General features: G+C 42.8%; 1 protein-coding gene across 18 annotated transcripts in view; it reads right to left on the reverse strand.

Annotated features, from left to right (window-relative positions):
• The window catches only part of GPHN (gephyrin), a 535888-nt gene that overhangs the window by 325789 nt on the left and 182344 nt on the right, over positions 1-27755 (reverse strand). For all 18 annotated transcript variants that reach the window (XM_075927415.1, XM_075927413.1, XM_075927409.1 and 15 more), the window contains one exon: positions 18349-18406. In XM_075927415.1, coding sequence (XP_075783530.1) covers positions 18349-18406 — 58 coding nt within the window. The remainder of the gene's footprint in view (positions 1-18348; positions 18407-27755) is intronic.

Consider the following 27755-nt stretch of genomic DNA (forward strand, 5'->3'; position numbering starts at 1 on the left):
TTTCCCCAGTCAGATACGGGGCTTTTAGACCCCCTTTATCCCACTCGAGCTCTTACACCTAGTACAATGGAATACAAATTCTCCCTATATTCATATCCTTCCTTTGCAAGAAGGTTGTTTTCGAGAAGATTTTTTTTCATAAGGGAAATATGAAAAACTAAAAGTCAGGAGGAAAGTTATTGAGTTAGTCTTTAAACGCTCAGTTCTATTTAAACGCTGTTAGAGATCATTCTGATTTGATTAATGAGAAAATGTATCCATGATTACATGAAAAATGCTCAAAGTTCTTTTACAGTGAGGGTTCAGTGTCTTTGCAACACAGGTGGCAGGACCAGACTTGTCAGCAACTGACAGAAGAGTTGGCTTTCATTTGAAGACATAGACAGTTTGAGATCTCTTCCACAGCTGCTGTCATAAGAACTACTTTATTTAACATTGTAACTCTAAAAACAATGACTTTATATCTGCATATAGGCTCTGTTCTCTGTTGAAAAAATGGCTACCAAAATATAGAAAAAAAAGAAGTTACTCACCCTGTGAAGTAACAATGGTTCTTCAAGATGTGTCCCCCTGGGTGCTCCAGTCTTGGTGTCAGGTTCCGTCGCAGCGCCACAGCTTGGAGAGCTGTTGTAGCCGTGCTCTGCCGGACCGCACATGTGCGGCTTCTCTGCAGCGCTGTTCGCGCCCTTGATCAGCCGCGCACGGTCCGGCAACCACTCAGTTCCTCTCACCCACTCATCTGAAAGAGAAAAGAAACAATTCCGGAGTGGGGAGGAGGGCGGGTCGTGGAGTACCCACGGGGACGCATCTCGAAGAACCATCGTTACTTCACAGGGTGAGTAACTTCATCTTCTTCAAGTGGTCCCTGTGGGTACTCCACTCTTGGCGACTTCGGAGCAGTACCCAAACTGCCGGAGGGCTCCAGAATTAAAATTTGTGATTACAATTGAGTACCGCCATAGCCACCGCAGAGTCTGAAGCAAAATGATCAACTACAGCATAGTGTTTCATAAAGATGACATTAGAGGACCATGTTGCTGCCCAGCAAATGTCACAAAATGGGGCTCCTCTTAGAAAGGCCATAGTAGTAGACACTGCTCTGGTGGAATGGGCCTTAGGAGGATACAATAAAGGTTTATTACGTATAGAATGACACAGTTATGCATGAAAACTACTAGTCTCAAAATGCGCTGAGAAGTCAATGTTGACCTTTTGAACGGTCCGCTAATAATACTATCAAACGGTTCGTTTTTCTAAAGTCCCATGTTCTGTTGATGTAAAACGCCAAAGCTCTCCTTATGTCGAGCGTGTTGCTTCTTGCATTGAGGTATGGGCTTTAGGGAAGAAGCATGGCAGGACAACAGGTTCATTGATGTGAAAATCAGAAGGGACCTTTGGAATAAACGCTGGGTGGGATCTCAGTGTCACTGATTCTTTAGAAAAGATTGTAGAAGGGCGTGAAGCCATGAAGGCCGCTATTTCACTTAATCTACGAGCTGAGGTAAGGGCTAAAAGAAACAAAAGCTTGACAGTAAGTATGCGTAGCGGAATTGTGGCTAGGGGTTCAAAGGGAGGGCGAGTCAAAGTTTCCAAAACTAGGTCCAGATTCCATGAGGGCAGAGGCAGCCTCCGAGGTGGATCGAGGTTTGTGAGCCCTTTCAAAAACCTTTTTGTAGTGGGGTGAGCGAATAAAGAAAAACGCTCATCCATAAGGAGAAAAGCGCTAATTGCTGCTAAATGCACCCATAAAGAAGCTATTGCCAGTCCGTTGTCATGGAGCTGTAGGACGTAATCAGTATGTGAGATAAGGTTGCAGAGTGAGGGTCTAGATTATTGCTCGCACACCATGCCCAGAATCTGGTCCATTTAGCTGTATTCGTCGCCCGTGTAGATGCCTTTCTACTATGCATTAACACTTGCTTGACCCGTTCTGAACAGAGTTGTTCGGAATCGTTAAACCAACCAGCATCCATGCCATGAGGTGTAGGATCTTGGGTCTCGGGTGACTCAGCGAGCCGTAGTTCTGGGTCAGGAGATTTGGGAGAAGCAGCAGGGTGTATGGTGGCCTTATTGACATCTGGTGGAGCATTGAATACCAAGGTTGGTGAGCCCATGCTGGGGCTAAAAGAATTACTTGAGCTGCTTCCATATTAATCTTCTTGAGGATCTTGGGTATTAGAACCACTGGGGGAAAGGTGTACAACAGCGACCTTCCCCAGTGGAGAAGGAAAGCATCCCCTAATGAGTGACATCCTATTCCCCGCTCTGGAACGATAGGTGGGACACTTCGTGTTGTTTTCTGTTGCAAACAAGTCTATTGTTGGAAACCCCCACCAGGCAAATATACGATTCACAATGTCTGTGCGGATCTCCCATTCGTGATCGTGGGGAAAACGCCTGCTGAGTGAGTCCGCTATCGAGTTGTCGGCACCTGGTAGATAGGAGGCTGTTAAAACAGTGTTGTGGATACACCAGTTCCATAACCGAATGCTCTCCGCACAGAGGGAACGAGATCGGGTGCCTCCCTGCCTGTTGATGTAAAGCATGTTTGCAATGTTGTCCGTTAGGACTTTGGTTGTTGTATTCCTTATCTGGGACTGAAAATGTTTGCAAGCATTCCGTACTGCCCATAGCTCGAGCACATTAATATGCAACAGCATTTCCTGTGTAGACCAGCGACCTTGGAATGTAAGGCTGCCCATCTGTGCTCCCCAGCCGGTAAAAGAAGCATCTGTGGTTACTTGCTTTGTAGGTTGTGGGCGATGGAACGGAATGCCTGCCAAGAAATTGTTTGGCTCGGTCCACCACTGAAGGGACTCTCGTACGTGCTGCAGTACTACTACTGGTCTGTAAACGCTGTGCTTTGCTGGAATGTAACTAGTGGCTAACCAATGTTGGAGGCAGCGAAAATATAACCTTGCGTTTTGTACCACGATAGTGGAGACAGCCATGTGGCCCAACAGTTGTAAACAAACGCATGTGGGAATCGTTGGAGCGTGCATCAGGGTGTGTACAAGATCCTGGATTGCTGCAAAACGTTCCCTTGCACGTGCCGATGGAAATAAACTAAAGATTATTCTCTGAAAGAGAAACTAGAAGAACAAAGGGAGCTCCGGCCACGATCGGAGGTGTTGAGAGGAACTGAGCGGTTGCCGGACCCATGCGGCTGATCAAAGGCGCAAATGGCGCTGCAGAGAAGCCACACATGCGCGGTCCGGTGGAGCACATCTATGACAGCTCTCTGAGCTGCGGCACCAGGATGGGACCCAACACCAAAAGTGGAGAACCCACGGGGACTACTCGATGAAGAATGAACGTATTCCTGGCAGATCTGTGGGCCTTCTTACAAGGAGAAAGGAAATAAAAATAGAAAAAAGTTGTCCTATTCTATGCTTGAAGGGTCAGAGTTCCTTTGCATTAAGATTTAAATAGTATGGATGTCAATACACCAAAGTAGTAGCCAGTCAGATATCACGTCCAAAAAACCAAACCATATATGATGGAACACGAACATTTTGATTGTAAAATATGGTACATGAATAGATAATCATAAGTCTGATTTATATATTTCTTCACATGAAGCAGAGGATCTTCCTTATAATATAGTTAAGACACTCTTGAAGGAATGAGTCCTGAAGTTCAAAAAAGTAATGGTCCTACCTTTGTAGCCGTCTGAAATGCTCTGTGTACAGGAGATGCCTTCTTTCCTTTGGCTGCTGTATGGAAGAGGATTCAAAGAATGAGAGAGTATCTGAAAGCCTTTGTATGGTTTATGTAGATTGAGTCCTCTTCTCATATCTCATTCTTCTCAAAGTATGCAATATTTTTATAGTGGATATGTGTATATCTTGAGATTTATTAAGTATGGCATTCACCTTCTGAATAATGGCATAATTAAGTCCTCAATATTACCAGTCTTATGGAAAGTACTGTATTGTGGTTTTGTAGATATCAGTGTCTTCTGACAACTTCATTTGTTGAAGAAAAGCTTCTTTGAAAAAATAGTTTCCTAGTGGTTCAAACGGGTCGTATAATTTAAGTTGTTTAAGAATGCCAGACGGATAATGTTAGAGCACTATGATCTTCTGGTCCCAGCAATGGCTACCCAAAACCTTCTAGACCTCTATTTCCAGACATTTTTGATTGAACTGAAGAGTAAGGATGCTAGTAGGAAAGCACACATTAGAGATTTTGGTTATCTCTATTTGAGCAGGGCACCTGCCTTGGACTTGTGGCTCCTTGTCTCTAGAGAAGAAATTTGGTTTTTTATTGATGTTGACCTCAAAAGTAACAGACTGGATATAGTCTGTCTTGAGATTTCAACTGCAAATCAAATGCCCTCAACATGTAGGCCCCACTTTCCTGATTTTATTGACTGTCAGCTACCCTGTGTGCTTGGACTTTTAACTTTCCAGTTATACTATCAACATGTAGAGCTGACCTCATGCTCTCTGACCAAGGGAACAGAAGGCTGGAATCCCATTGGTGTGTCAGTGACCTGGTTCTTTACTGACCAATAATGTAGGCTGTGATTGCAGTATTACCAATCATCACCAAGATATTACTGTGGTGCATCGATGTAGTCAGCTCCCTGAGGGACTAATGATTTATACTTAGAGCCCTGTGAGAATACAAAATTTGTATCTGCATCCATATCCGCCAAAATGAGCTGCAGATGTCTGTAGATGTGCAGGGCTCTCTTTTATGCTGTCTGTTTTCTAATTTGACCAGATACCTTAAAACTGAGCTCCCTCTGTTCTCCAGCCAGATTAGTAAGTGTTGAAAACACAATTCTCTTGTAATTAAATATATAGATTTCTAACCAATGGATACCGTTGGGTTGGTATCAGCTCGCTCTTATCCTTATTTGATGACAAATTGGTGCTTTTGCAAAAATTGGACTGTTTGCTCAGTAGTAGCTGTTGTCTTCTTCCATGAGAATGTACTGATTAGAGAACCATCCAGGATGATACATATGTGGATCCCTTTCTGCCTGAGAGGTTGTAGAAGAGCCGTTAATGCTTTTGCCAAAAACTCTCATTATTTCTGCTAGACCAAATGGGCTGGAAATAGCCATTGTAGAAGTAGTACAAAAATATCCTCTAAGATCTTCTCTGGATGCATCAATGATTGATCTGCAAAAAGTCTGAGGATAATCAATCCCCTTGGGATGTTACAGCCAAAGTAGATATGAGCATCTCCATCCTGAATTTTTGCTAATGGTTCTGTTCAGGAAGTTTTAATCTAGCCAGTTAGGTTGCACAGTCTTGGTGGACTATTTCCAATACTCAATTGACTGTTGTGGTTGACATACTTTATTTTATTTTATTGTTTTTTAAGATTGCGAAGTGTTGCCCAGGGAAGATCAACAACAACAGGGCACCACTGTTAGTAAAAACATCAGGGTATGGAGTTTGACGTCTCTTAAAACAGATAAACTAATGGATCAAGCCTACTGATCCCTAAATCTTTTCATCCAAATATAACATACGGTGAATACTGGTATCTGTCCCCAGATGCATGCAAAATCTTATAAAGGGCTCCACACTGGACTAAAATAATTTGAAGGCATGCTCACTTGTTGGAGAAGGTCAACCAATGGGAAATTATTCTACTTCTTTTGTTGAATTGTGAAGATCATTGTATAAGGTTCCCTAAATAAATGCTACCCAGGGATTGTTTCGTTTATTTAAATGACAAAATTTCCAGATCACATGACTTCTGGATCTTATCAGGAGAGTGCCCTAACAATGAATATGTCTCAAACACAGTGACCAGGATTAAGCAGGTGGAGATTTTAATCTCAAAGGAATTGGAGCGTGGTTTGGAGAAGAAGGTGCGAAGGTGTATTGTCTGATTGAGGTGGAAGGATGAGTGTTCCTTGGGGAGGAATCTGGGGTGGGTATGTAAAGTGACCTTGTCTTTAAAAAAGGTGTTGTATGGGGGAATCAGTCATTAGGGCTACGCTCTCTCCCACCCATCTCGCCAATGTAATGGCTACAAGGAAAACAGTTTTCATCGATATGTGTAATAATGAGGTGGTAGCCATTGGTTCGAAAGACGGCCAAATTAAAACATTCAATACTAAATCAGGTCCCACGGTTGTGTTGGTAGACTGAGGAGATGAACAAATATGGATGAGTCATCTATTTTAGAGAGGAAGGTAGTAATAGCAGCAAAATGAACTTTAATGGTACTTATTGCGAAGCCCATTTGTTTAAGGTGCAAAAGGTAATTGAGGATGACAGGTAAGGAGGATGTTGAAGAAACTCCCCAGTGGTCTACACACCATGTCGAGAATCTTTTCTATTGCTGAAGGTAAGTCTTATGGGTGCTCTGCGCCCTACTATGTAGAAGGACAGTCTGTAATTATCATGATGAAGTCCATCCTAGCTCAGAGAACCATCCAGGAGTCAACCTTTTAGGTGTAGCGAGTGGAGGTTCGGTTGGGTGGAGTGAGGGACTGGAAGAAGGAGATCCTCGCTGTAAGGTAAGTGGATTGGTGACATGTGGAACATCACCACTAGAAAGGGGAACTATGGTTGGCTTGGCTGTGCTGGGGCTATAAGTATTAGGAGGCTTTGTCTCTCCTTGTCTTGTGGATTACCCTGTTCAACAGAGGTATGGGAGGAAACCCATACATTAGGTGGGATGACCATTCCATTGATCCTTTGACAATGCCCACCCTAAAACAGAATAGGCAACATTTCTTGTTGAATTGTGTGACAAACAGAGCTGTGGAAAAATGTCTGCCAATATATGCGGATTCATTTGCTACTTGTATTCAGTCGGGAGGGCTCTACTGAGTGCATCTGCCACTGTGTTCAGGGTGCTTGTAAGGTGCACCACGGTAATATTTATGTTGTATTTCAGGCACAAGTTCCAAAGTGCTATGTCTCTGTGCAAAGTGCTTGAGATCGGGCTCTGCCCTGATGATTAATATAAAACATTGCTGTGACATTGTCTATGTACAGTCTGATGTGACTGTTGGTGATAAACAGGAGGAATTCGATGCGTACATTTCTGACTGCACGGAGATCCAGGATGTTTATATGTAGATACTTTTCACTGCTGGATCACAGATCCTGGGATGTGTGATATTGTAGGTGGGCGCCCAATCTTGTATTAGACACATCTGTCGTCATGGAGAGAGACAGTTCTGGTGGGTGGAAGAGGACTCCGGAAAAAAGGTTCTGTGGACTTGACCACCAGTGTAGAGATTTCTTTACTATCATTGAGAGGACAAGGGATTTGGATAGTGAGTCTGTAAACCTGTCCCAGCCAGCCCTGTAAGCATCTCATGTGAAGGCGAGCGTTGTTGACAATGAAATCACACGCTGCCATGTGCCCAGTAATGATCATTAGAGATGGCCAGCAACCTGGGGACTAAGGAGTTAACTATACCTAACCCGGGTAGAGTTGGCCAATAGGGATGTGGGTAGGAATTTCAAACCGGGACAAAGGAATTTTTGGTTTTTCCCTTTCCTTTGTCCTGGGCAGTTTCTCTCCAGCTACTGAGGGAGCCAGACAGAATGTCTCCCTCCAAAAATACACTCTTCATTCCTCTGTAAGTAGGGTAAAGTTTAGATAAATCAGTTGTTTTATTGTTTTATGGTTTGGGAAATGGGATCTGATGTCTGTGCATTTAAAATGGGGTTTTCTCTCTTTTGCAACTAAGTTTGGAGCCCATGGTGGAATTCTCCATGAGCATATTACTTTGTGACTTTACTATGTAGTCATTATGCTTGCAACAGGAATATTGTGGTGATAATAAAAGTTATTTTTCTTTTCTTTTTCTTAACCTGGTATTGGTTAATTTGTGTGTCCTGGTTTATATTTTAGGAGTGTGATTTCCCAAGTGATCTCTTCCCTGATTTTCTTATTACTATTTTGTTGGTGGCAGCGGAGTTTTTATACTCAAAATCTAGGTTGTTAAGATTTTTGGGGGAAGTTTTTACCAAAGCCTGGAAAGATAAGGTTTTGTGATACTTTTGCGGGCCCCCACTTCTGTATTCATCATGCCAGAGTGAGGAAGGAGACTTGTCATGCCCCAACAGCCAAAGGCATGAGTGCCGGTGTGCGTGGGTTGGATCACAGGGTGTTTACCCAGGCCAACATTTTTTGGGAATGGTCTGCAGGGAGGGATGCGATGATCCTTGTTGAGTCAAGGCATGCTCCTATAAATTGTATCTTTAGTGTAGGAGAGAGCATTGATTTGGCTTTGTTCACTTGGAGGCCAAGGTGTCGGAATAGGTGTCTTCTGATTGATAGTGAATGGCAGGAATCATTGTGCGAGCACCTTTTGAGGAGGCAGTCATCCAGGTGAGGCAACGTGATGACACTTTGCTTTCTCAGATATGCTGTGACAACATTCAGAACCTAGGAAAAGACCCTCAGGGCTGTAGAGTCTGAATGGAAACGTCTTGTATTGGTAGTGTTGAGAATCTGCAACGAAACAAAGAAAATGTCTCGGAGCAGGATGGATGGAAATGTGAAAGTATGCATTTTGCAAGTTGAGGGATGAGAACCAAGCACCCTGTTCCAACCATGGTAATATAGTTACCATCTTGAATGTTTGTTTCTGAACGAATTTATTGAGTGTGCGGAGGTCTAAGATGGCTCTCCAACCTCCCGAATTTTTTTTCACCAGGAAGTAATGGGAGTAAAACCCTTTCCCCTAAATTGTGTGGGGACTGGTTCAATTGCACCTATGTGCAAGAGGAGCTCTACCTCTTGCTGAAGCAGAATCGCATGAGAGCAGTCCGTGAAGAGGGACTGGGAAGATAGGGTGGAAAGGGGGTAGAGAGACGAAGGGAATAAGATAACCTGTCTCAATTATCTGGAGAACCCATCTGTCACAGGCTATATGTTGCCAGTTGTTAAAGAAGGGTAACAGTTGATGATGGAACAAGTTTTCTTGCAACAATGACACTGAAATAGGCTCTCACGTCCCTTGACCTGATGTTCAAATTTTCTTATTGGACTGCTGCGACTGTTGGGAGTTGGCAGGGGAAGGATATCGTCATTGAATTCTGCCTTGGTTCTGTTGGTGTTGGTCTTGTCTGCTGTAATGTTGAGCATATGGAGGGCATCGAGGTCTCGGGTAGGGCTGATACCTATATTGTGTTCTTCTAGGTGCCTGGTTGTGGATTCCATAGGAATGAAGTGTTACTCTGGAATCCTTCATGGAAAGGAGAATTTCATTGGTGTTAGATGCAAACAACTTCTGACCGTCAAAAGGAAGATCTTCTACTGTAGATTGAATCTCTAGGGAATGGAGTTAAACCATGAAGCCCTTCTCATGAATACTGCTGCTGCTGTGGATCGTGCAGCTGTATCAGCAGCGTCTAATGCAGCTTGCAATACTGTTCTTGCAATTGTGTGACCCTCTGATACCAGCGCTTCATACTGTTGTCTTTTAGCCTCGGGAATGTCTGCAATAAAGTCTTGGTGTAATTTCTGTAGTCATATTTGCTTAATAAAGCCGCGTAATTAGAAATGTGAAATTGTGAAGTGGAAGATGTGTATATTTTGTGTCCAAATTAGTCTGGTCTTTTGCTATCATGGTCCAAAGGGGTGGATCAAAATTGTTGTTGCTTGGTTTTCTGTTGTGCAGTCTTCACCATGAGGGAGTTAGGTACTGGGTGAGTAAAGAGAAATTCAGATCCCTTGGGTGGAACGTAATACTTCTTACCTGTTCTCTTAGCGGTAGAAGAGATTGATGCCAGAGTTTGCCACACCATCTTTGCCAGTTCCATTATTGCTGGATTAATCAGCAGTGCTATTTTAGATGGTGTTACCGAGTACAATATGTCAGTTAATTCATGCTGATTCTCCACAACCTCCTGGAGAAGAATGTTTAGTACAGCAGCTATACGTTTAAAAAGGTTTTGGAAATGCGCAACGTCATCTGAGGTAGTTGAAGCTGAAGGCACAGACCCTCCCTCCACTGGGGTGGGTTCATTTAAGTCCAGGGAGGCACCCCCCTCTTGTTGGTGGGTCTCCTTCGTGTATTTGTTTAGAAGGAGACATTGGTGCTTTTGATAATATTGCCATTTGTCCCAGTATTGTCAATCGGGGTAAGGCATGGGTAGGGATACCCAGGGATTGCCATAATATGGAGGCATATTCCCACATTTATGGCAAGTTCTGGAAGAATAAATAGTCTGATCTGTGTAAGGATAATTTTCTGGGGAGAAACCCCTAGAAAATTCATCTTCAGATTTGGATGAACATCTTTCCTGTGAAAGTGATCTCTGTGATGTTAATAGAGCTGGAGAGTGATCAGGGTCTTCAAATGGTGAGTTGAAGATAAATGAGTCTAACAAGTCTCTGTGCTGAGTGTAGTGCTCAGCTGGTGTTGACAGTGCCATAGTGGGAAGCACAGACGCTATTTAAGGCATTGAACCATGCTGAGGTGACTAGCACCGTGTTAGGCGTCTCTGTAGTGGAGGCGGAGGTGCCGGTTGATATGGTAGGCGCCATGCTATTATGCTGCGCCAACAAGATTGTATCAGTGCCAGGTGCTGCTGCAGTTGATGAGGCAGGCAACTTGAAGTCTGACACCTCAGAGCATGGTTTAGTGCATGCATCTTTGTTAGCAGCACTGGCAACTCCCAAGACACCCAGAGTGTCATATGTACCGACACACAGTGCTGCTGGTATTCTCGGTACCAACCATGAGGGAAATGGCTGTTTTGGTGTCATAGCTCCCTGAGGTAAAGAGGAGACTTGATTTTTGGTGGGCTTTTTGGTTCCTCACTGTTTATGTTCCTTGGGCTGTTGCCCCGGGTCAGAATCTGGTCTGAGGAGTGAGGGTGGGGAGGGCTCGCACATGCACAATGCTTGCTACCAAAAGGTGTATGGCTGCAGATGCACGCATGCATGGCCCCAGGAACACTGCTCTGAAATCTCTGATCTAAGGCTCGGCGGTGGCACACTGACCTAATGTGAAGCACCCACAGGGACATCTCTCTCTCTCCCTCTCTCTCTCTAGAAGAAGAAGAAACACTTCCTTTGTTCGTTTAAAACTGCTACCTCTTAATTTCATTTGGTGACCTCCAGTTATTGCATTATGGAAATAAGTAAAAAACATTTCCTTATTCACTTTCTCCATATCTGTCATGATTTTATAGACCTTTATTACATTCCCTCCTTAGTCTCTTCTTTTCTAAACGAAAAGTTTCAGTCTTTTTAATCTCTTTTCATATGGCAACCATTCCAAACACCTAACCATTTTTATTGGCCTTTTCTGAACCTTTTCCAATGCTGAGGTGGTGTGTGTGTGTGTGTGTGCGCGGCGCGCGCGCGCGCTTGCTTTTAGATGAGGCGACCACATCTGTAAGCAGTATTCAAGATGTGGGCATACCATTGAGTTACACAGAGGCAGTAAGATATTCTCTGTCTTTTTCCTCTCTCTCTTTTTAAATGATTCCTTACATTCTGTTTGCTTTTTTGACTGCAACTGTACAATGAGTGTATGTTTTCAGAGAACTATACATGACTCCAAGTTCTTCTCTTGAGTAGTTGTAGACAAATTAGTCCCCATCACTTTGTACGTATCGTTGGGATTATTTTTTCCAATGTGCATGACTTTGTCCAATCACCTAGTTTTGTGAAATCCTTTCGAAGTTCTTTACAATCTGCTTTAAGTCTTAATTATCTTGATCAGTTTAGTGACATCTGCAAATTTTGCCTCTTTTCTCAGGGATCTCTCACTGATCTTTGGTGACAATGCCCCTGCACTGCTTGGAAGGATGTGAAAGTGAGGAAGGAACTGTACCTTTATTCATCTACGTTAGAAAAGCAGGTACTATAAATTTATCTGAAAATGATCCCAAGAAACTATAAGAGGTGGTCCTTGATCCCTGATGGGGAGAATCACCTCCATCTCCTGCAATTATAGAATGTCCCTTATGTGGGCACCAACAACTGGTGGTTTTGATGGGGCTTTAGCCCTACCAAAAATGTAGATATTGATTAATAAAAAAATCCTGGGTTTGGAACAGGAGTTCATTTATCTTACTTTATCAAACGTGAACACATTTAGTCAAAATTATTCATTAAAGTGATAATCAACAGCTATCTTTTTTAACTGTCATTAGCCCTTCCACCTGCCAATAAAAACCATCCATGCTTCTGTCAGATGAAGGACTCTGAAAGGAGAACACCATCTGCTGTCATGCCATAAGATATTTGTATAATACTTGAAACAGTACTTAAGTGTCCATAATTGGTGCTGGATTTTCTGAAAATCCCAGCTCCCATTTAGGCATCCATATCGGTGTCCAGATTTTCAGATATGCTCAGTCCCAAAAATTTCAAGTTTCTTAATGTGCATAAATGCTGTGCTCTGTTGGCTGCTAGGGACAGAGGGATAGTGCAGTGGGATATAGTAATACCCAGTGAGAACTGGAAACTGTAGCTAAGTATTTCTGCACCCTCTTCTGCTGGCTTGGAATTGCACATTGACTGCTAGCTTTCCATGGAACACTTGCCTAAGACATTTGTCCAAATATGTTTTGCTGGGAACTGCTGAAGCCAGTTAAGATTTCTGTATGATCACCGAGGCTAAACAGCATAGTTTAATGAAAAGTTAGAATCCAGTAAACACAACATATTAGGAATAAGGAAATTCCTGGTATTCTCCTATTACTTGTTTTTAGTTTCAGCTGTGTAGCACAGGGTCTGGAAAAGTCTGCATATATTTGAAAACTAAAACTGGATGGGATTTAAGCAACTGGGGTATTCATGCTCTGTCTATGTCAGACAAGTTTGGCTTTCTCCTGAAATGCAAATGGATTGAAAATGACCTGTGCACACAGACGAATAGACAACTTTGCCAGTGACATAGTTAAATTTTGTTCATGACAAACAAACTGATTAAAATTCTATAAAATTGGTTTTGGATTTTTTTGTACTTAAAAAGGTTATTAGCCATCTTCAGTTACACATATCATATTTGTGATGACCACCTACGTCATAACATCCTAATTTTTGCTAACGGCAAGTGGGAGTTTTGGGTATAGCCATGCACATGCATTATATAAATATACACATACTCATAGAAGAAAGCGCACATATGCATGCAAACCAGGGATGGAACCAGCGTCATTCTAGTCCCCCCTCATCCATGGCCCTGCACCACTCCTCTCCCCACATGGCCTAGCCCTCTGGTCTTGTCAGACAATGGAAGCCAAGGGATGTATAATCACGTTTAGTTAGTTAACCAGTTAAATGTTAAGTTTAACCAGTTAACTGATTAAATGGGAGTGGGCGGAGCAGCCCACTAATCGAGGGCAGGGATCACGCCAGCCCAGCTACTTCTGGTCCCATGGAGGGGCGGGGGCTGCTGGCTCCCAGCCCACACAGGGCTGGAAGCAGCAGACTTGCATGGGGCCAGCAGAGCCAGCAACCCCTCGCAAGATCCTGGCGGGGTTGGAGCAGCCCTCCACCCACAGTGGGCTATGGGCGGGGGCAGTTCCCAGAGTACCAGTTAACTGTTACACTGTAAGCATCACCCGTTAAGATGATGCTTACCTGTTAATTGGCTACCTGTTAATATTAGAAGGTGGAGTCAGATAAGAGCTGCCAAGGCAGAGGACATAGCTCCAGTTCCAGCAAAGTCCTCAAGGAGTAGTGACTGCTGGGGGTGGAACCTAGTAGCCCACACTAAAGTTTGTCAGTCTGGACCACTGTGGCGATTGCCAGACTCATTACCTACCTTCAAGTGGGCAGGAACACAGTCCGAGGGCTAACACCCTTGCCCCTCATGCAGACTTACTTCTCTGTGGCTGCTGGACCTGGCCAGCAGCAGCTGTTATGGGGTAGGCGAAGCTAAGGCAAATTTGGGGGTTGCTATAGCCCTCACACACCCCTCCCCCATGCTGCCCCAATGTAGACACTAACAGCACATGGAAACTCACAGTGTACACACACACAGAGACAGGCATATCACATATATCACACACTGTACACACACATACAAATATACAATATATGCACATACATCCACACTCAATAGGACACATTATAAATGTACTGTAAACCCTCAAAGGCAGCAGACACATAATACACTATAAACACAAATGGTTACACAGTATATACACTTAATACATAGACACTTAATTAATTATTTTACTCTTCTAACATATTTAAATTTATTACTGAGGAAACCACTTCTTTTGCCCACTCTATAAGGCTAGAAAAGGGTAATCTTACTATTCTTTGCCTGTGGATTTAGTTTAGCCATATGTGAAGTTAATCATACATTTCAAACTGTAGTTATTTTTGCTACCTGTGCTATCAAACCCTTATAAGCCTGGGCTTTTATTTCACATTTAGGTAGGGAGAAGGATAAAAAGAGTGATTTCTCTTCTGCCTTATACTGCATAAGAAGAGATTCCATTTTTTACCTTTTTGACACAATGATACAGGGATGCCCACTGAAAAAAAGGTTCACTGAACCCTTGCCTCAATCCTGACAAACTCACTACATCTAGTCTATACTTTTATTATATTAATCCACAATTTGTAGCTTGTGAGGCCTTTACTCAAAGCTTTAATGACTGTCAGATGTGTATATGGGTAGCAGTTAAGGAATAATCCATGTATCTATATTGAAAATTATTCTCTTATGGTCTTGGAGTAAAAATTAGTTACCTGAGACTTTATGTCTTGATTATTCATTCAAGCATTATGTAATATATTGTTCAATTATCTACCCTTGTCCCCATCCCAGAAAAGACAACGGAAAACCATCAGAACACCTGCAAATACTCAAACTCACTTGGAGGTAGAAAAAGAAACATTAGAGCAGATTATGGATTACCCTATCCATGTATGAAGACAAAGAACTGCTTCAGCATAATACAGAGTACTCTGGATTCATTCACTGATGAGACAGCCTATTGAGCAAGATTTTTTTTTCCATGAAAAATTGGATTTTGGCTCACATAAAGTCACCCATCTCTGAAACACACTGAACTTTGGGAGGAAAGGTACTCTATTAAGCAGGAAAGGTAAATATTAATACGCATAGGCTCAAGCATGTCTTATTTTGTTTTGTATTATAACTAGGGATATGAATGGTTAGCCAATTAACTGGCTGATTACAATTAGCCAGCAGGGGCTAACCTCCCTCTCCAGCCTGGCAGGGCATGCTGTGGGTGGGGAGCATTCCAACCTGGCCAGAGCAACCTCATTCACAGTGGGCCAGGCCATCTGTAGTGGACCTGGCCTGGCCAGAGCAGCATACCACAGGCAGCAGCGCTGCAGGCTGGGGGGCCACTCCAGCCCATCCAGGCCAGCCCCCATTGTTTAAGTGGTTAACTGATTAAAGAGGAACATTGATTTTAAATAAAACTGGTTAGCTGGGATTACATTGCTTTTTTAGAATTTCTGTGATTATTTAGTGTTAGTGGCTGAAAATCAAAGTGGCTTAATACTACAAAGTGACTTGACCGTGGATCCAGTCTGTATCTTGTTAATATGCAAGGCAAAGAAAAAAATGGCATAGCTTGGAAGACAGTGCTTGACTGGCTGAAAAGCTATTGGTATCAGGGAGCATAAATTCAGTTGCCACAAGCAGGACTTCCTCAAGTTGGAATCAGGAATAACAAGGGGTGTCACAGACCTGTGTACCCCAAGAATCATCACACCCTTGCATATATATAATCACTTCTGTTATTCTGTTCACCCTCTCTTCTTTCTCCTGTTTACTTCTCCCATCACCTTCTGTCTCCTTTTATAAAAGGACATCAGACAGAATAGACTCCCTCTATTGCAAGGACAGTCTGTCTTCCTGTTTGGCAGCTGCTACTCAGAATGGCTTCTTCAAGTGGTGCTGCCTGCCTGTTCCATAGAAACAATCCACAGGAATACTGTGAAATATATAGATTCTTATACTATGCCCATGATTGTAATATATATTAAGCACTATAACTAACATTTCTCATGTGTTTGTAATCTCATCTTCTCCCCAGTAGGAACAGAAAGGACAATTCTGAGATGCAGAAAGCACTGCGTCTTGCAGAGATTAAGAGGTTGTACTGAGCTGAAAGAACAGAACTTTTAAAATTACTCCTTACTCCCCCCTATATGTCCAGGTAATTGAGCAACCAAGAGCAGAAAAGCGGTGGATCAATATTCAGCAGCAAAAACCTGAGCAACTCTTACCATCATGCCTCAAAACCAAAAATATATAAAAATGGATTCTCTTTTAATTATTATATTAATACTTCCATGTTTTTTCCATTCCACTCATTTTCCACAGTGAAAAAAACAGGCCAGTTTTACTTCTTACTTATAACACTCTAGAAAAATGCCACCGAGTTTGGGTTTCCATCATTGAAGGGAAAAAATTATATTTAAAAAAAAGTTTTGTTGAAATTTACTGAAAGTCAGAAACAAATTCTAATCAGTCCTAGACTTTGCAAATCATTTGTCTTTTAATCAAATTACCAACCCTAATTTTTGTATTTAAACTAGTTAATAGTGATACTCCTTCATTAGTTTAAGATGTAGATGTTCACAGCTTTCAAACAATGTTCAGATTTTTGATGATTCCACCTGGACAAATTAAGATCTGCAATAATACGTGTAGCTTGAATACAGTACTGGTTGCACAGGCATTGTTAAAAGTGTGAACTATATTCTGGGCTGTGGAAATCTGAGTAGCTCTATTAATATCAATAAACAATACAAACTACTAAATTGTTTTCCTTGAGTGAATCTGGTTAAAGTAAATTGAATTACAACATATTGTGAATAAAAACTGATATCTGCTACCAGTCACCTCTCAAAATCAGAAAGTTGTCGGAATTTGTGTGTGTGTCCCGGGTTTCCACTGATTCACATATGCTTTTGATTGCCAAGGGAAAATGAAAAGTTTTAATATTTCTAGGCTTGACAGAATTCAATTTCTTTATAATTTTGATGGAAAAGACCAATATTTTGAACAATTTTTAAAGATGTGTATAGATTTAAATGTCCATGGTTTTATAAGATTGTATGTTTTAAGCTTTTTTAAACAATTTAAATTTTCACAGTTGCAAGAAACTGGGTGGGAGAGGGTTAGAGAAAGGAAAGATCAGACAATCATTTATTAATGACAATAGATGACAAGATTCAAAGTTAAACCTTTATAATAATTAAAGTACAAATTACCATATATCAAAATATACAAAATAAATTTTGTTACATCAAACTCTAAAAAGTTCTCTAAAAAGCTTCGTTTTCTCACCTTTCCAATCTGTAAATATTTATTATCAATGGAAATATTTTTTCTTTAGTGGGTGTGGGTACAGTGAAATTAACACTCGTCAATCTTTACTGATAAAATCAAATCATTCCAAACTTACAAAGGGCTGGGTGGAGGGAAAAGCACCTCCACACACCTTGCTGCGGCCCTGCTGGCAGCATCCTAGCCGGCCACAGCAGCCCCACTCCACAGCGCAACCTTGGCCAGCTGCAGCAGCTCCCTGCCTGCGAAGCAGAAAGTTGGGACTCCAGAAAGATGGAGCAGTCCTGATACAGGACCCTGGGGCGACTGACGCAGCTCCCTCCCAGCCACAGTCACCTAGCCCCAACTGCAGGACTCTAGTCACTGTGCACCAGCCTTCCAAAGTTAGTTGGTTAAATGATTAAAATGATATTGTTTAACTAGTTAACCTTTAGTGGGTATTTACATCCCTAATCTAAAGTTAGACTCTGGAATCCGTAAACATATATGACATGAATTATACAGGTGCAGAGCATCAACGCCTCCTATTAAAGTTAATGAGAGCTTAATCAGCTCAGCATCTTTCAAAATCAGGTCAGCTCTATTAAGGTGCCTAATTATGGATTTAGGACCTAACTTTAGGCAGTCATGTTTTAAATTCTGGCAATACAATAAAATACCCACAATGAATTTAAATAAAAGCACCAATCAGAAATTAGAGGGGAAAGCCTTATTGAGTGTTTAGATTCTGTCAGGTTGATTAAAAGCATGTTTTTGACCTCTGGAGATACAGCTAGATGAAAATAGGAAATATAATCATCAGATTCAGTGAAAAAAAAAAAAAAGGCCTTTAAAATGTACCAGAGAGACAAACATTCATTTTTATTGTTCATCCTGAACAATTTTAGAGACTGCTTCAGATGGTTAGTTAGGTCAGCTATTCAATACATAAAATCATTTTTTACCATTTGCGGTATTTAGCTGGTGGGGTGTGTTAAGAGAAGGTCATACATACTCTGTCCATTCCAAAGCACAAAACAAGTGAGGAGGGCTTTTTCCATGTAACACCCTAAAAATTCTCCCCAGAAAAACATTTCCAATGTTGAAAAACTGTAATAATACCGTACCTTTATTTCTTCAATTTCATCTGGCACTATCTTGTATGCAGATATAGTCCCACCCAACCTGAAATTGGGAGAAGAAAATATTCTCATAACCAGTATCAAGAAGCATGAAATGCTGTTCATGATTTTACTGTTATATCTGCGTAGATTAGTTCTGAGTACTAACTTGGTATTTGAGCTGTTCAGAAAATGCTTCTTTCATTAACCAAATAAAAACCTTGTAGTAGTTAAAATGAGCATCAGAAGCAAGGTGTGCTTGGCTAGACTGAGAGGCAAGATCTAGGTTACTCAAGTAGGAATGATCAGCATTAGGGCTTTATTCTTTAATTGCACTGTCATTATCAGATTCTTTGGAATTTTTTTTTTACTGTGTGGATGAGTTTAACATTTTAATGCTGTCGTCTGCTTCAACCTCAATATTTCCCAGGATTGCTACATCATTTTAAAATTGTTTTTAGTACATTTTATTTTGCAATGTGTTTGAATGTCAACTTTGAAAACTGATGTATTCTATTTATGTACATACTGGGTATTGAGACTTTGTCTACACTGCAGGGTTTTTGCGCAAAAAGTTTTTTGTGGAAGAGATCTAGCCTGGGCCCACTGTGGATAGAGGCTGGTTCCTGGCAGCAGCCCCTGTCCACAGAGATCCCAGCTCTGTCCGCTGGGGCCTGGCCTCTGTCCATGGGGAGCTCAGACCCACCGTGGACAGAGGCTGCTTCATAGCAACCTCCTCTTTCCCCCATGCTGCTGCCTCTGAAAGAGGCAGCAGCATGGGGGAGGAGCAGGGAGCACCAGGAAGCCGGTGCTGGGGGGAACCAGTTTTTAAGCCAACTCTGCCCAGCACCAGCTGCAGCTCCCCCCCTTTCCACCTATGATACAGAGGCAGCAGGGGCGGGGGAATACATGTAGTTGGACTGCCTTAGACAGAGGCTCCTTTGCGGCAACCTCCCCCACATGTAGCAGCCTGTGTCTGTAGAAAGCTCAGACCCCCCGCAGACAAGTGCTGTTGCCAGACCAGCCTTTGCCTGTGGCCAGTGCGGGCTGCTGTGGACAGAGGCTGCTTTGCGGCAGCCTCTTCCACTTGTAGCAGCCTCTAAATTTAAATTATTGGACATTGCCTATCTCCTAGAACTGGAAGGGACCTTGAAAGGTCATCGAGTCCAGTCCCCTGTCTTCACAGCAGGACCAAGTACCAACCTCTGTCTGCAGGGAGCTCAGGCCCCCCGTGCATAGGGGCTGCTGACACCCCACAATGCTACTTTTGTATAAGAGGCATAGCAGTGGGATCAGTCAGCCAGTCTACACAGGGAGATTGTTTTTAAACTGGCTCCCCTTCCAGACTCCCTCTTGCCTGGGACCCCACGCTGCTACCTCTGATGGAGAGGCAGCAGCACGGTATGGCAGGAGGCTCCCCAGAATTGGGGCTGGAGCACACTGGCTGCCAGCCCCACTCCCAGGGACTACAGAATAGACGAGTAACCAATAAGAATTCACGCTTGGTTACTCGACTATTCCATTACCCAGTATTTAACATCCTTACTTCAATGGGCTTTGGATGGGATCCTATACGAAGAAAGAGGGTAGTGGCTTAATGGACTAACTTAGGAAAGGCATTACATATACAGAGAGCAACATGGAAGAAAGTGCAGAGAAAGTTGTGTCAGAGAGTTGCTCCATTTGTCTGTAATTTCGCATAAACCATCAAGAACTATGGGATTGCAAAAAGCCTTCAAAAGGCAGAAACTTTTGGCAACTATAACTCTGAGCTACACTTGAAATAACAAATAAATACTGAACATCTCTCTCTCTCTTTCTCTCTCTCTCACACACACACACACACACACACACACACACACACACACACACACACACACGGTTCTCAGCCATAAATCCCTAAGGAAGCATTCTTTTATTATGGCATTTCCATGTTGAAGTATATTATCAAATACACAAGGCAACAATAAAGAAGCTTTAGAAACTCATTTCATTTAAATGCCAGGGTCACAGGGATTTTTTTTTTTTTCATAGTTCACATTTAAAAAAATCTGCATGGTTTGAAATCTCTACTTAGAAAATTCGAAATTAAATTTTATCTCCTTAATGATTCTGGTTTCTTAAATAACTACTTATTTGGGAAGTTTTAATAGATTCACAAGACATTGTCATGTAATATTAAAAATAAAAAGTTAATAATTATAACACTGAGCTTATTTTGTTTAGAAAAACATCATACACTAATATAATAAAAATATGTATCTATTTAGTAGAGCTTTTCTATATTGACTTCTTTACACTACCCGGGACATGTTGCTTCTGATTGTTTAATCATATGGAATGAAACTATTGACTCGACTCATTAATCAATCCAGATGTATCTATCAAGTGTTAATAATAAAAAAATAGTACAAGTGTGTTTTTTGTTTGTTTTTCAGGAGACCTTTTGAGTGGTGAATACATGCAAACCAAATAACTGAGAATCTATTTGGCCTTTATTTTTCTGGGTACATAACTGATGTTTTACTAACATGCTGACCACATATGCATAAAATCTTTTTTTCACCACAATTTCTTCAATATTTATTCTCATTCAGTCTGTATTTTTTAACTAGATGGGTGTGGCTTGCCAATGAATAAATATGCTGAAGGAATATTATACTATATACTATAGTTGATGATCCTTTATTTCCAAACCCCTATTTCTCTGAGATGATTTGCTTATCCAAATCTTTCCCATCATATTATGGATGGACTTTTTAAAAAAGGAACGTTAACTTCAAAGATTGATGTGTTAGTAGTTGTACCTTTTGTGGCCAGAGAAGTCAAAGTATTCAGTTCAAAAGGTCCACATGTTGGACTACTCCCCCATTAATCTAGATCAGTGAAGCTTAATGGAAAACAATTATAATTTACAATGTTAAGGGAGAAATATAACATTCATACAATGGAAATGCTTAACTCTGCAATCATTATAGAATTAAATTATACTGTGAAATACCAATGTTTCAGTGAGCCAAATAATTCAGAGGTGGGCAATAATTTTTAATGGGGGGCCACGCCAAGATTTTGGCAGGTAGTCAAGAACCATACTTCTATGGAGGGGGTTCAGTGTCTGGGACAGAGGTTGGGTGCAGAAGGGAGCTTGGGGTAGGAGGCTGGCGTGTAAGAGGTAGTGTGGGGTCAGAGAGGGAGTTTTGGTGAAGGAGGGGGTTGTGACTTATGTTCCCCATAAGCTGTGTGACCATGCAGCTGTTTAATGAGCCCTGCTCAGAGCTCCCGTGCAGCCAGGGAGCTCAGCTGACCAGGTGGGAAGGGGCTGTCTGGCTCCAAGCAGCTTCAAACAGAGCTGTCTGCTTGAAAAAGAAGAGCTCCAAGAGCAGGCAGGGAGGGGAAATGAGGAGGGAAGGAGGGAAAAAGTGGCTGGGGGGGAAGAGTTGTAAGGTAAGGAGTTTGGGGAGAGGAGGAGAGAGTAACTGGCTGAGAGGAGTTGGAAGGGAGGGGAGTTTGTGGACTCCCATCTTTGCCAGGGGAAAGGCAGAAACCCAACACTCTCCTCAAACCTCCTGGGCTGAGAAGGGGCCGGGGGGGATCTGACTGCATAGGGTATGCGGGCGAAAGAAGTGGGTGCTGGCACGGGGGAGAGGTGGCAGTGGAGAGTTTGTGCTGTGTGTCCTGGCATGAAGTGGGGGACAAGTGGGGAATTTGTTTATGCTATGTCCTGTAGGCTGTTCGTGCCTGCAAGGCTGAGAAGCAGGATTTTATCCCAGCCCCCAGATGGGCTGGGGAAGCAAATTACACAGGGATAGATGGGGTAAAGAGGAGGTGGGTGGGTGCTGGTATCCGTGAAGTGAGGTGGAGACAGGAGGGGAGTTTGTTTTGGGTGTCTTGACTCACTTGCTGCAGTCCTCTTTGGCTGAGTTGTGGGGAGGAGAGGGAAACAGGCTGCAAGTGGGGGAGGGACGGGACATTTGCATGATTATATTTCAAACAAAGTTTACACAGATGTTAATGGATTAAAGTAAAAAAGAAAAAGATTCTTTTAAAATAATTTTTGGTGTGCAGATATCTAAAACTCTGCTCTTAATGATTTTTTAAAATCTTGTGTTACTAATTAATATATGGTATACTGTATTATATTAAGGCCAAATCTTTGCTATGTGGTAGAGTTCTGGCTCTTACAACTCAGAAGAAGCAAGTACTAGGTGTAATGCTAATTGTTTTCTAGACTGAAACCTTATTTGCATGTTCTTTGAAACATGCATCTGTCTAGAAACCCTGAAGCTATGTGGTAATTTGCTCTGGGGCATCTACTTTGAGTTGCTGACACACACAAGGCAGAAGTTTCAAACCAGGAGAATTGTTATCTGTATATACCTGAGTGAATGCCTTTTACTCTCCTTTACAGTGTCAGTAAATATTGTATTAGTATTTGCAAGGAGAGCTTGACTATTTCTAGTTCATTGATATGTTTAGCATCTTAAAACTGGGCTATATGAGGATAATACGCATTTTGGTGTATTTACTAGCTTGAGTTGTTAGAAAAGATGACAATACATGTATTCCAAGGGTAGTGTTAATTTTCTTATTTGATTTCATATTAAATAAACATCCTAAGCATTTCTCCTTGTTAACTATCCCTTGTTTTAATATATTTTCTTCCACACTTAAGGACTGTTTTATTTATATATAGAAGCTTCAGGGGGTAGCCGAGTTCATCTGTACAGGATAAACTTAAACAACAAATAGTCTGGTAGCACTTTACAGACTAACAAAACACATAGATGGTATCATGAACTTTCGTGGGCATAGCCCACTTCTTCAGATGATCGGAGTTTTGAGTTTAGGATGTGCAGACCCAAAATAAATAGGAGAGAAGGGTGAAGGGGAAAAAAGGAAAGGGGCAGGAAACAAGAAACAGAGAGTATGTAAATATCAAAGGGAAAACCAAACAGGCAAAACTGGTCATCTATAAGCACCTAAAATTGGATAGTTAAAAGAAGCAGATAAGGATCATAGGATAGCAATTAGAGAGGAAGAGTACTAACACAAGAATCTACACAGACAAAGAACTGTTGGCACTTTCACTGTTTGTTTGTTTGATAATGTCCCAGCCATCCGTTAATTTGATTGAGGTCATAGGTGTGAGAATTAAATTTGTGGATGAATTGTAATTACAACCCTTCTCTGTGAATTTGGCTTGTAGAATTGGTCTGTAACAAGACAGTGATTTGGAGATCTTTTAAAGTGTGACCAGGTAGATTAAAGTGTTCCCCAACAGGTTTCTGCACGTTCCTTTTGCATGTATCTGATGTGTGTCCATTGATTGTTTCCCTGTAGGGTCTGTCTAGTTTGTCCAATATATATATAGCAGAGGGGCATTGCTGGCATTTGATGGCATTGATCAAATTACTGGATGTGCAATTAAATGAGCCTTTGATTTGGTAGATTATGTTGTTGGCTCCAGTAATGAATTCGCTTGTATAGATGTGTGCAGAGTTGGCACTGCGGCTGATTGCGGGCTGGGTTCCTGGATGCTTATGATGTGGTTGTGTAGCATGGTAACCGGAAAGAATTTGTTTCAGGTTGGCGGGTTATCTGTAAGCAAGAATAGGCTTTTCCCCCAAGGCCTCAGAGTGAGGGAGCATATTCCAAGACAGGTTGCAGATTGTGTATAATGTGTTGGAGAGGTTTGAGTTGTGGACTGTAGGTAATAAGTGGAATTCTGTTATTTTCTCTTTTGGGTCTATCTTGAAGTAGTTCATGTCTGGGTACTTTTTTGGCTCTGTCAATCTGTTTTTTCACTTCTCCACGTGGGTTTTTCAGTTTTAGGAATGCTCTATAAAGATCCGGTTGTATCTTAGGGCTTGGCTGTATATAATAGATTGACAAATGTGTCTGGGATGAAAGCTGGAGGCATGAAGGTAAGTGTAGCGGTCAGTGGGTTTCCGGTATAGGGTGGTGGAAATTTGTCCATTATTTAATTGTACTATAGTGTCCAGGAAGTGGATTTCCTGTGTGGAATGGTCCAGGCTGATGTTGATAGTGGGGTGGAAGTTGCTGAAATCCTTGTGAAATTCTTCAAGAGTCTCTTTTCCGTGGGTCCATATGATGAAGATGTCATTGATGTAGTGTAAGTAAAGTAAGGATGTTAGGGGCGAGAGCTGAGGAAACTTTATTCAAGATCAGCCATAAAGATGTTGGCATGTTGTGGTGCCATGCGGGTGCCCATGGCTGTGCTGCTGACTTAGAAGTACAAATTGTCTCCGAATTGGAAGTAGTTGTGGGTGAGGACAAAGTTGCAGAGCTCTGTAATCAGATGTACAGTGCTATTATCGGGGGTGGTGTTCCTGATGGCATGTAATCCGTCTTCATGTGGAATGTTGGTGTAAAGGGCTTCTATGTCCATAGTGGTCAGGATGGTATTTTCAGGTAGATTACTGATGCTTTGACGTTTCCACAAGAAGTCAGTGGTGTTGTGGACATAGCTAGGAGTGCTGGTAGCATAGGATCTAAGGAGAGAGTCGATATACCCAGATAATCCTGTAGTAAGTGTGCCAATGCTTGAGGTGATGGATTGTCAGGGATTTTCAGGTTTGTGTATTTTGGCTAGCAAGTAGAATGCTCCTGGTCAGAGATTAGGGGATTGTTAATGTAAATTTGTTCCTGAGCAGCATCAGGGAGCTTCATGAGCAGTTTTTTCAGGTTTTTGTGGTATTCGTTAGTGGGATCACAGGAAAGAGGTTTGTAGAATCTGGTATTGGTGAGTTGTCTGTTTGCCTCCTGTTCATAATGACTACAGCACCTCCTTTGTCATCATCTTTGATTATGATGTTAGGATTGTTTTTGAGGCTGTGTATACCATAGCGTTCTGCATGACTGAGGTTATGTGTTTTATGTTGTTTGCTGACAGTGTCAGCTCAAGCACATTCGCGGAAGCAGTCGATGTAGAAATCAAAATTTTCATTATGACTGTTAGTGGGGGTCCACATAGAAGCTTTCTCTTGTGGGACTGGCAGGGGGGAGCAGTAAGGTCAGTGTATTATACATCAGTGTATTGGAAGTATTCCTTCAGGGGGAGGAGGCAAAAATAGGATTCCAGATTTCCACAGAACTGAATAATATTTGTAGAGGTGGTGGGACAGAAGGAGAGTCCGTGAGATAGGAGAGATTCCTCTGCTGGGCCAAGAGAGTGGTTAGATAGGTTGATGATGATGTTGGTGAGTGGAAAGTATCTGGAATGAGAGATCCTGAGGCATGTAGCAGTTTGGATAGTTTATTGTCCTTTTTCTTCTTAAGGGAGATGAAATGGTCCTTGTAGGTGGTTTGTTGAATTGTAGTAAAGTCTGGAAAAGATGAAGTGTGTGTGGAGGCTTGGTTTTTTATGATAGTTTCTAATGTTGAGAGCTCCTCGATTTTTTTGCTGTTTGTTGCATAGAACGCTGATAAGGTGGGGTATGTCTACACTACAAAGTTAGTTCGAACTAACGGACGTTAGTTCGAACTAACTTTAATAGGTGCTACACTAGCGCTCCGCTAGTTCGAATTTGAATCGAACTAGCGGAGCGCTTAGTTCGAACTAGGAAAACCTCATTTTACGAGGACTAACGCCTAGTTCGAACTAGCTAGTTCGAACTAAGGGCTGTGTAGCCCTTTAGTTCGAACTAGTGGGAGGCTAGCCCTCCCCAGGTTTCCCTGGTGGCCACTCTGGCCAACACCAGGGAAACTCTATGCCCCCCTCCCGGCCCCGGACCCCTTAAAGGGGCACGGGCTGGCTACGGTGCCCGTGCCAGGTGCAAGCCTGCCAGCACCCAGCTAGCAGACCCTGCACCTGGCACGGCACAGAGCCACCCACCCGATGCCCCCCAGCCCACCCCCTCTTGCCGGGACCAGGCTGGCGGCTCCCGGGAGCTTGCCCTGGACCGCAAGAGGCGGGCACCTTCCTGGGCTAGTGCGGACATCGTGGACCTCGTCCACGATCTCCGCACTAGGCACAGGAAAGTGGCCGTCTAGGGCAGGAGAGCTGCCAGCCTGGCCACCCAGGACCAGGTGTGCATGAAAATCAAGGGGGTCCACTGAGACCCCCGACACTGAGCCCTGAGCTTACAATGGCCGTACTGGGTCAGACCAAAGGTCCATCTAGCCCAGTAGCCTGTCTGCCGACAGAGGCCAACCCTAGGGACCCTGGAGGGGATGGACCGAAGACAATGACCAAGCCATTTGTCTCGCGCCATCCCTCTCCAGCCTTCCACAAACTTTGGGCAGGGACACCACTCCTACCCTCTGGCTAATAGGACTCCATGGACCCAACCTCCATCACTTTATCTCACTTCCCTTTAAACTCTGTTCTAGTTGTAGCCTTCACAGCCTCCTGCAGCAAGGAGTTCCACAGGTTAACTATTTGCTTTGTCAAGAAGAACAACTTTCTCTTACTAGTTTCAAGCCTGCTACCCATTCCTTTCCTTTGGTGTCCTCTAGTCCTTCTTTATGGGAACTCAGGAAGAACTTTTCTGAATGCACCCTCTCCACCCAACCCCTTCTTTTAGAGACCACTATCCTGTCCCCCCTCCGTCTCCTCTTTTCTAAGCTGAACAGTCCCAGTCTCTGTAGCCTTTCTTCATCTGGGACCTGTTCCCAACCCCTGATCATGTTAGTTGCCCTCCCCTCTCCCAGCCTTTCTCTTCCCCTCTCCCACCTCCTTTTCCCAGTCTCCCCCAGTTTTTTTTCAATAAAGACAGAGTCAATGTTGGAAGAAATGTTATCTTTATTTTGTACATCAATAAGAAGGGGGGCTAAGGAAGGGTAAGTGGAAGGAGGTGAGGGAGGAATGGGGTATGAGCCCCCGATGGGGAGGACTGGGCTGGCTCTGCGGGCTTCTGGGGGTGGAAGCTCTCCTGCAGCCCCCCAATTACTCCCTCTCCCCAGATGGCAGCCAGCGGCAAGTGCAGCTGGGCTGATGGCCGAGTGGCGTGATGTGCCCAGTGTGGGCACTCAGGGCACTCCAAGCCAGAACTTCTTTGCAAGCGGGGCACCCCTTAGAACTGTGTGTCCGGGGTGGGGGTCGGGACCCTTTAAGCGCAGCCCTCGGCTAGCCTGAGACAGCATCTCCATGCTCTAAGTCCTCCTTTTATGCCCTGCCGGCACTGCTTCCGGCCATCCTTAAGCCCTGTTCAGAGTCCACTCAATGTGGACTTGCTAGTTCGAACTAGCAAAACGCTAGTTCGAACTAGTTTTTAGTTCTAGACGCGTTAGTTCGAACTAGCTTAGTTCGAATTAACTAATTCGAACTAAGTTAGTTCGAACTAACTTTGTAGTGTAGACATACCCGTGGTTCCTTAGTTTTTTGGTGAGTGTGGCATAACCTTTGGCTGTAATCCATGGGGTATGTAGATTGTAGTGGGTTTTTCACCCTT

Source organism: Pelodiscus sinensis, chromosome 4 (assembly GCF_049634645.1).
Source record: "Pelodiscus sinensis isolate JC-2024 chromosome 4, ASM4963464v1, whole genome shotgun sequence".
Classification (NCBI taxonomy): Eukaryota; Metazoa; Chordata; order Testudines; family Trionychidae; genus Pelodiscus; species Pelodiscus sinensis.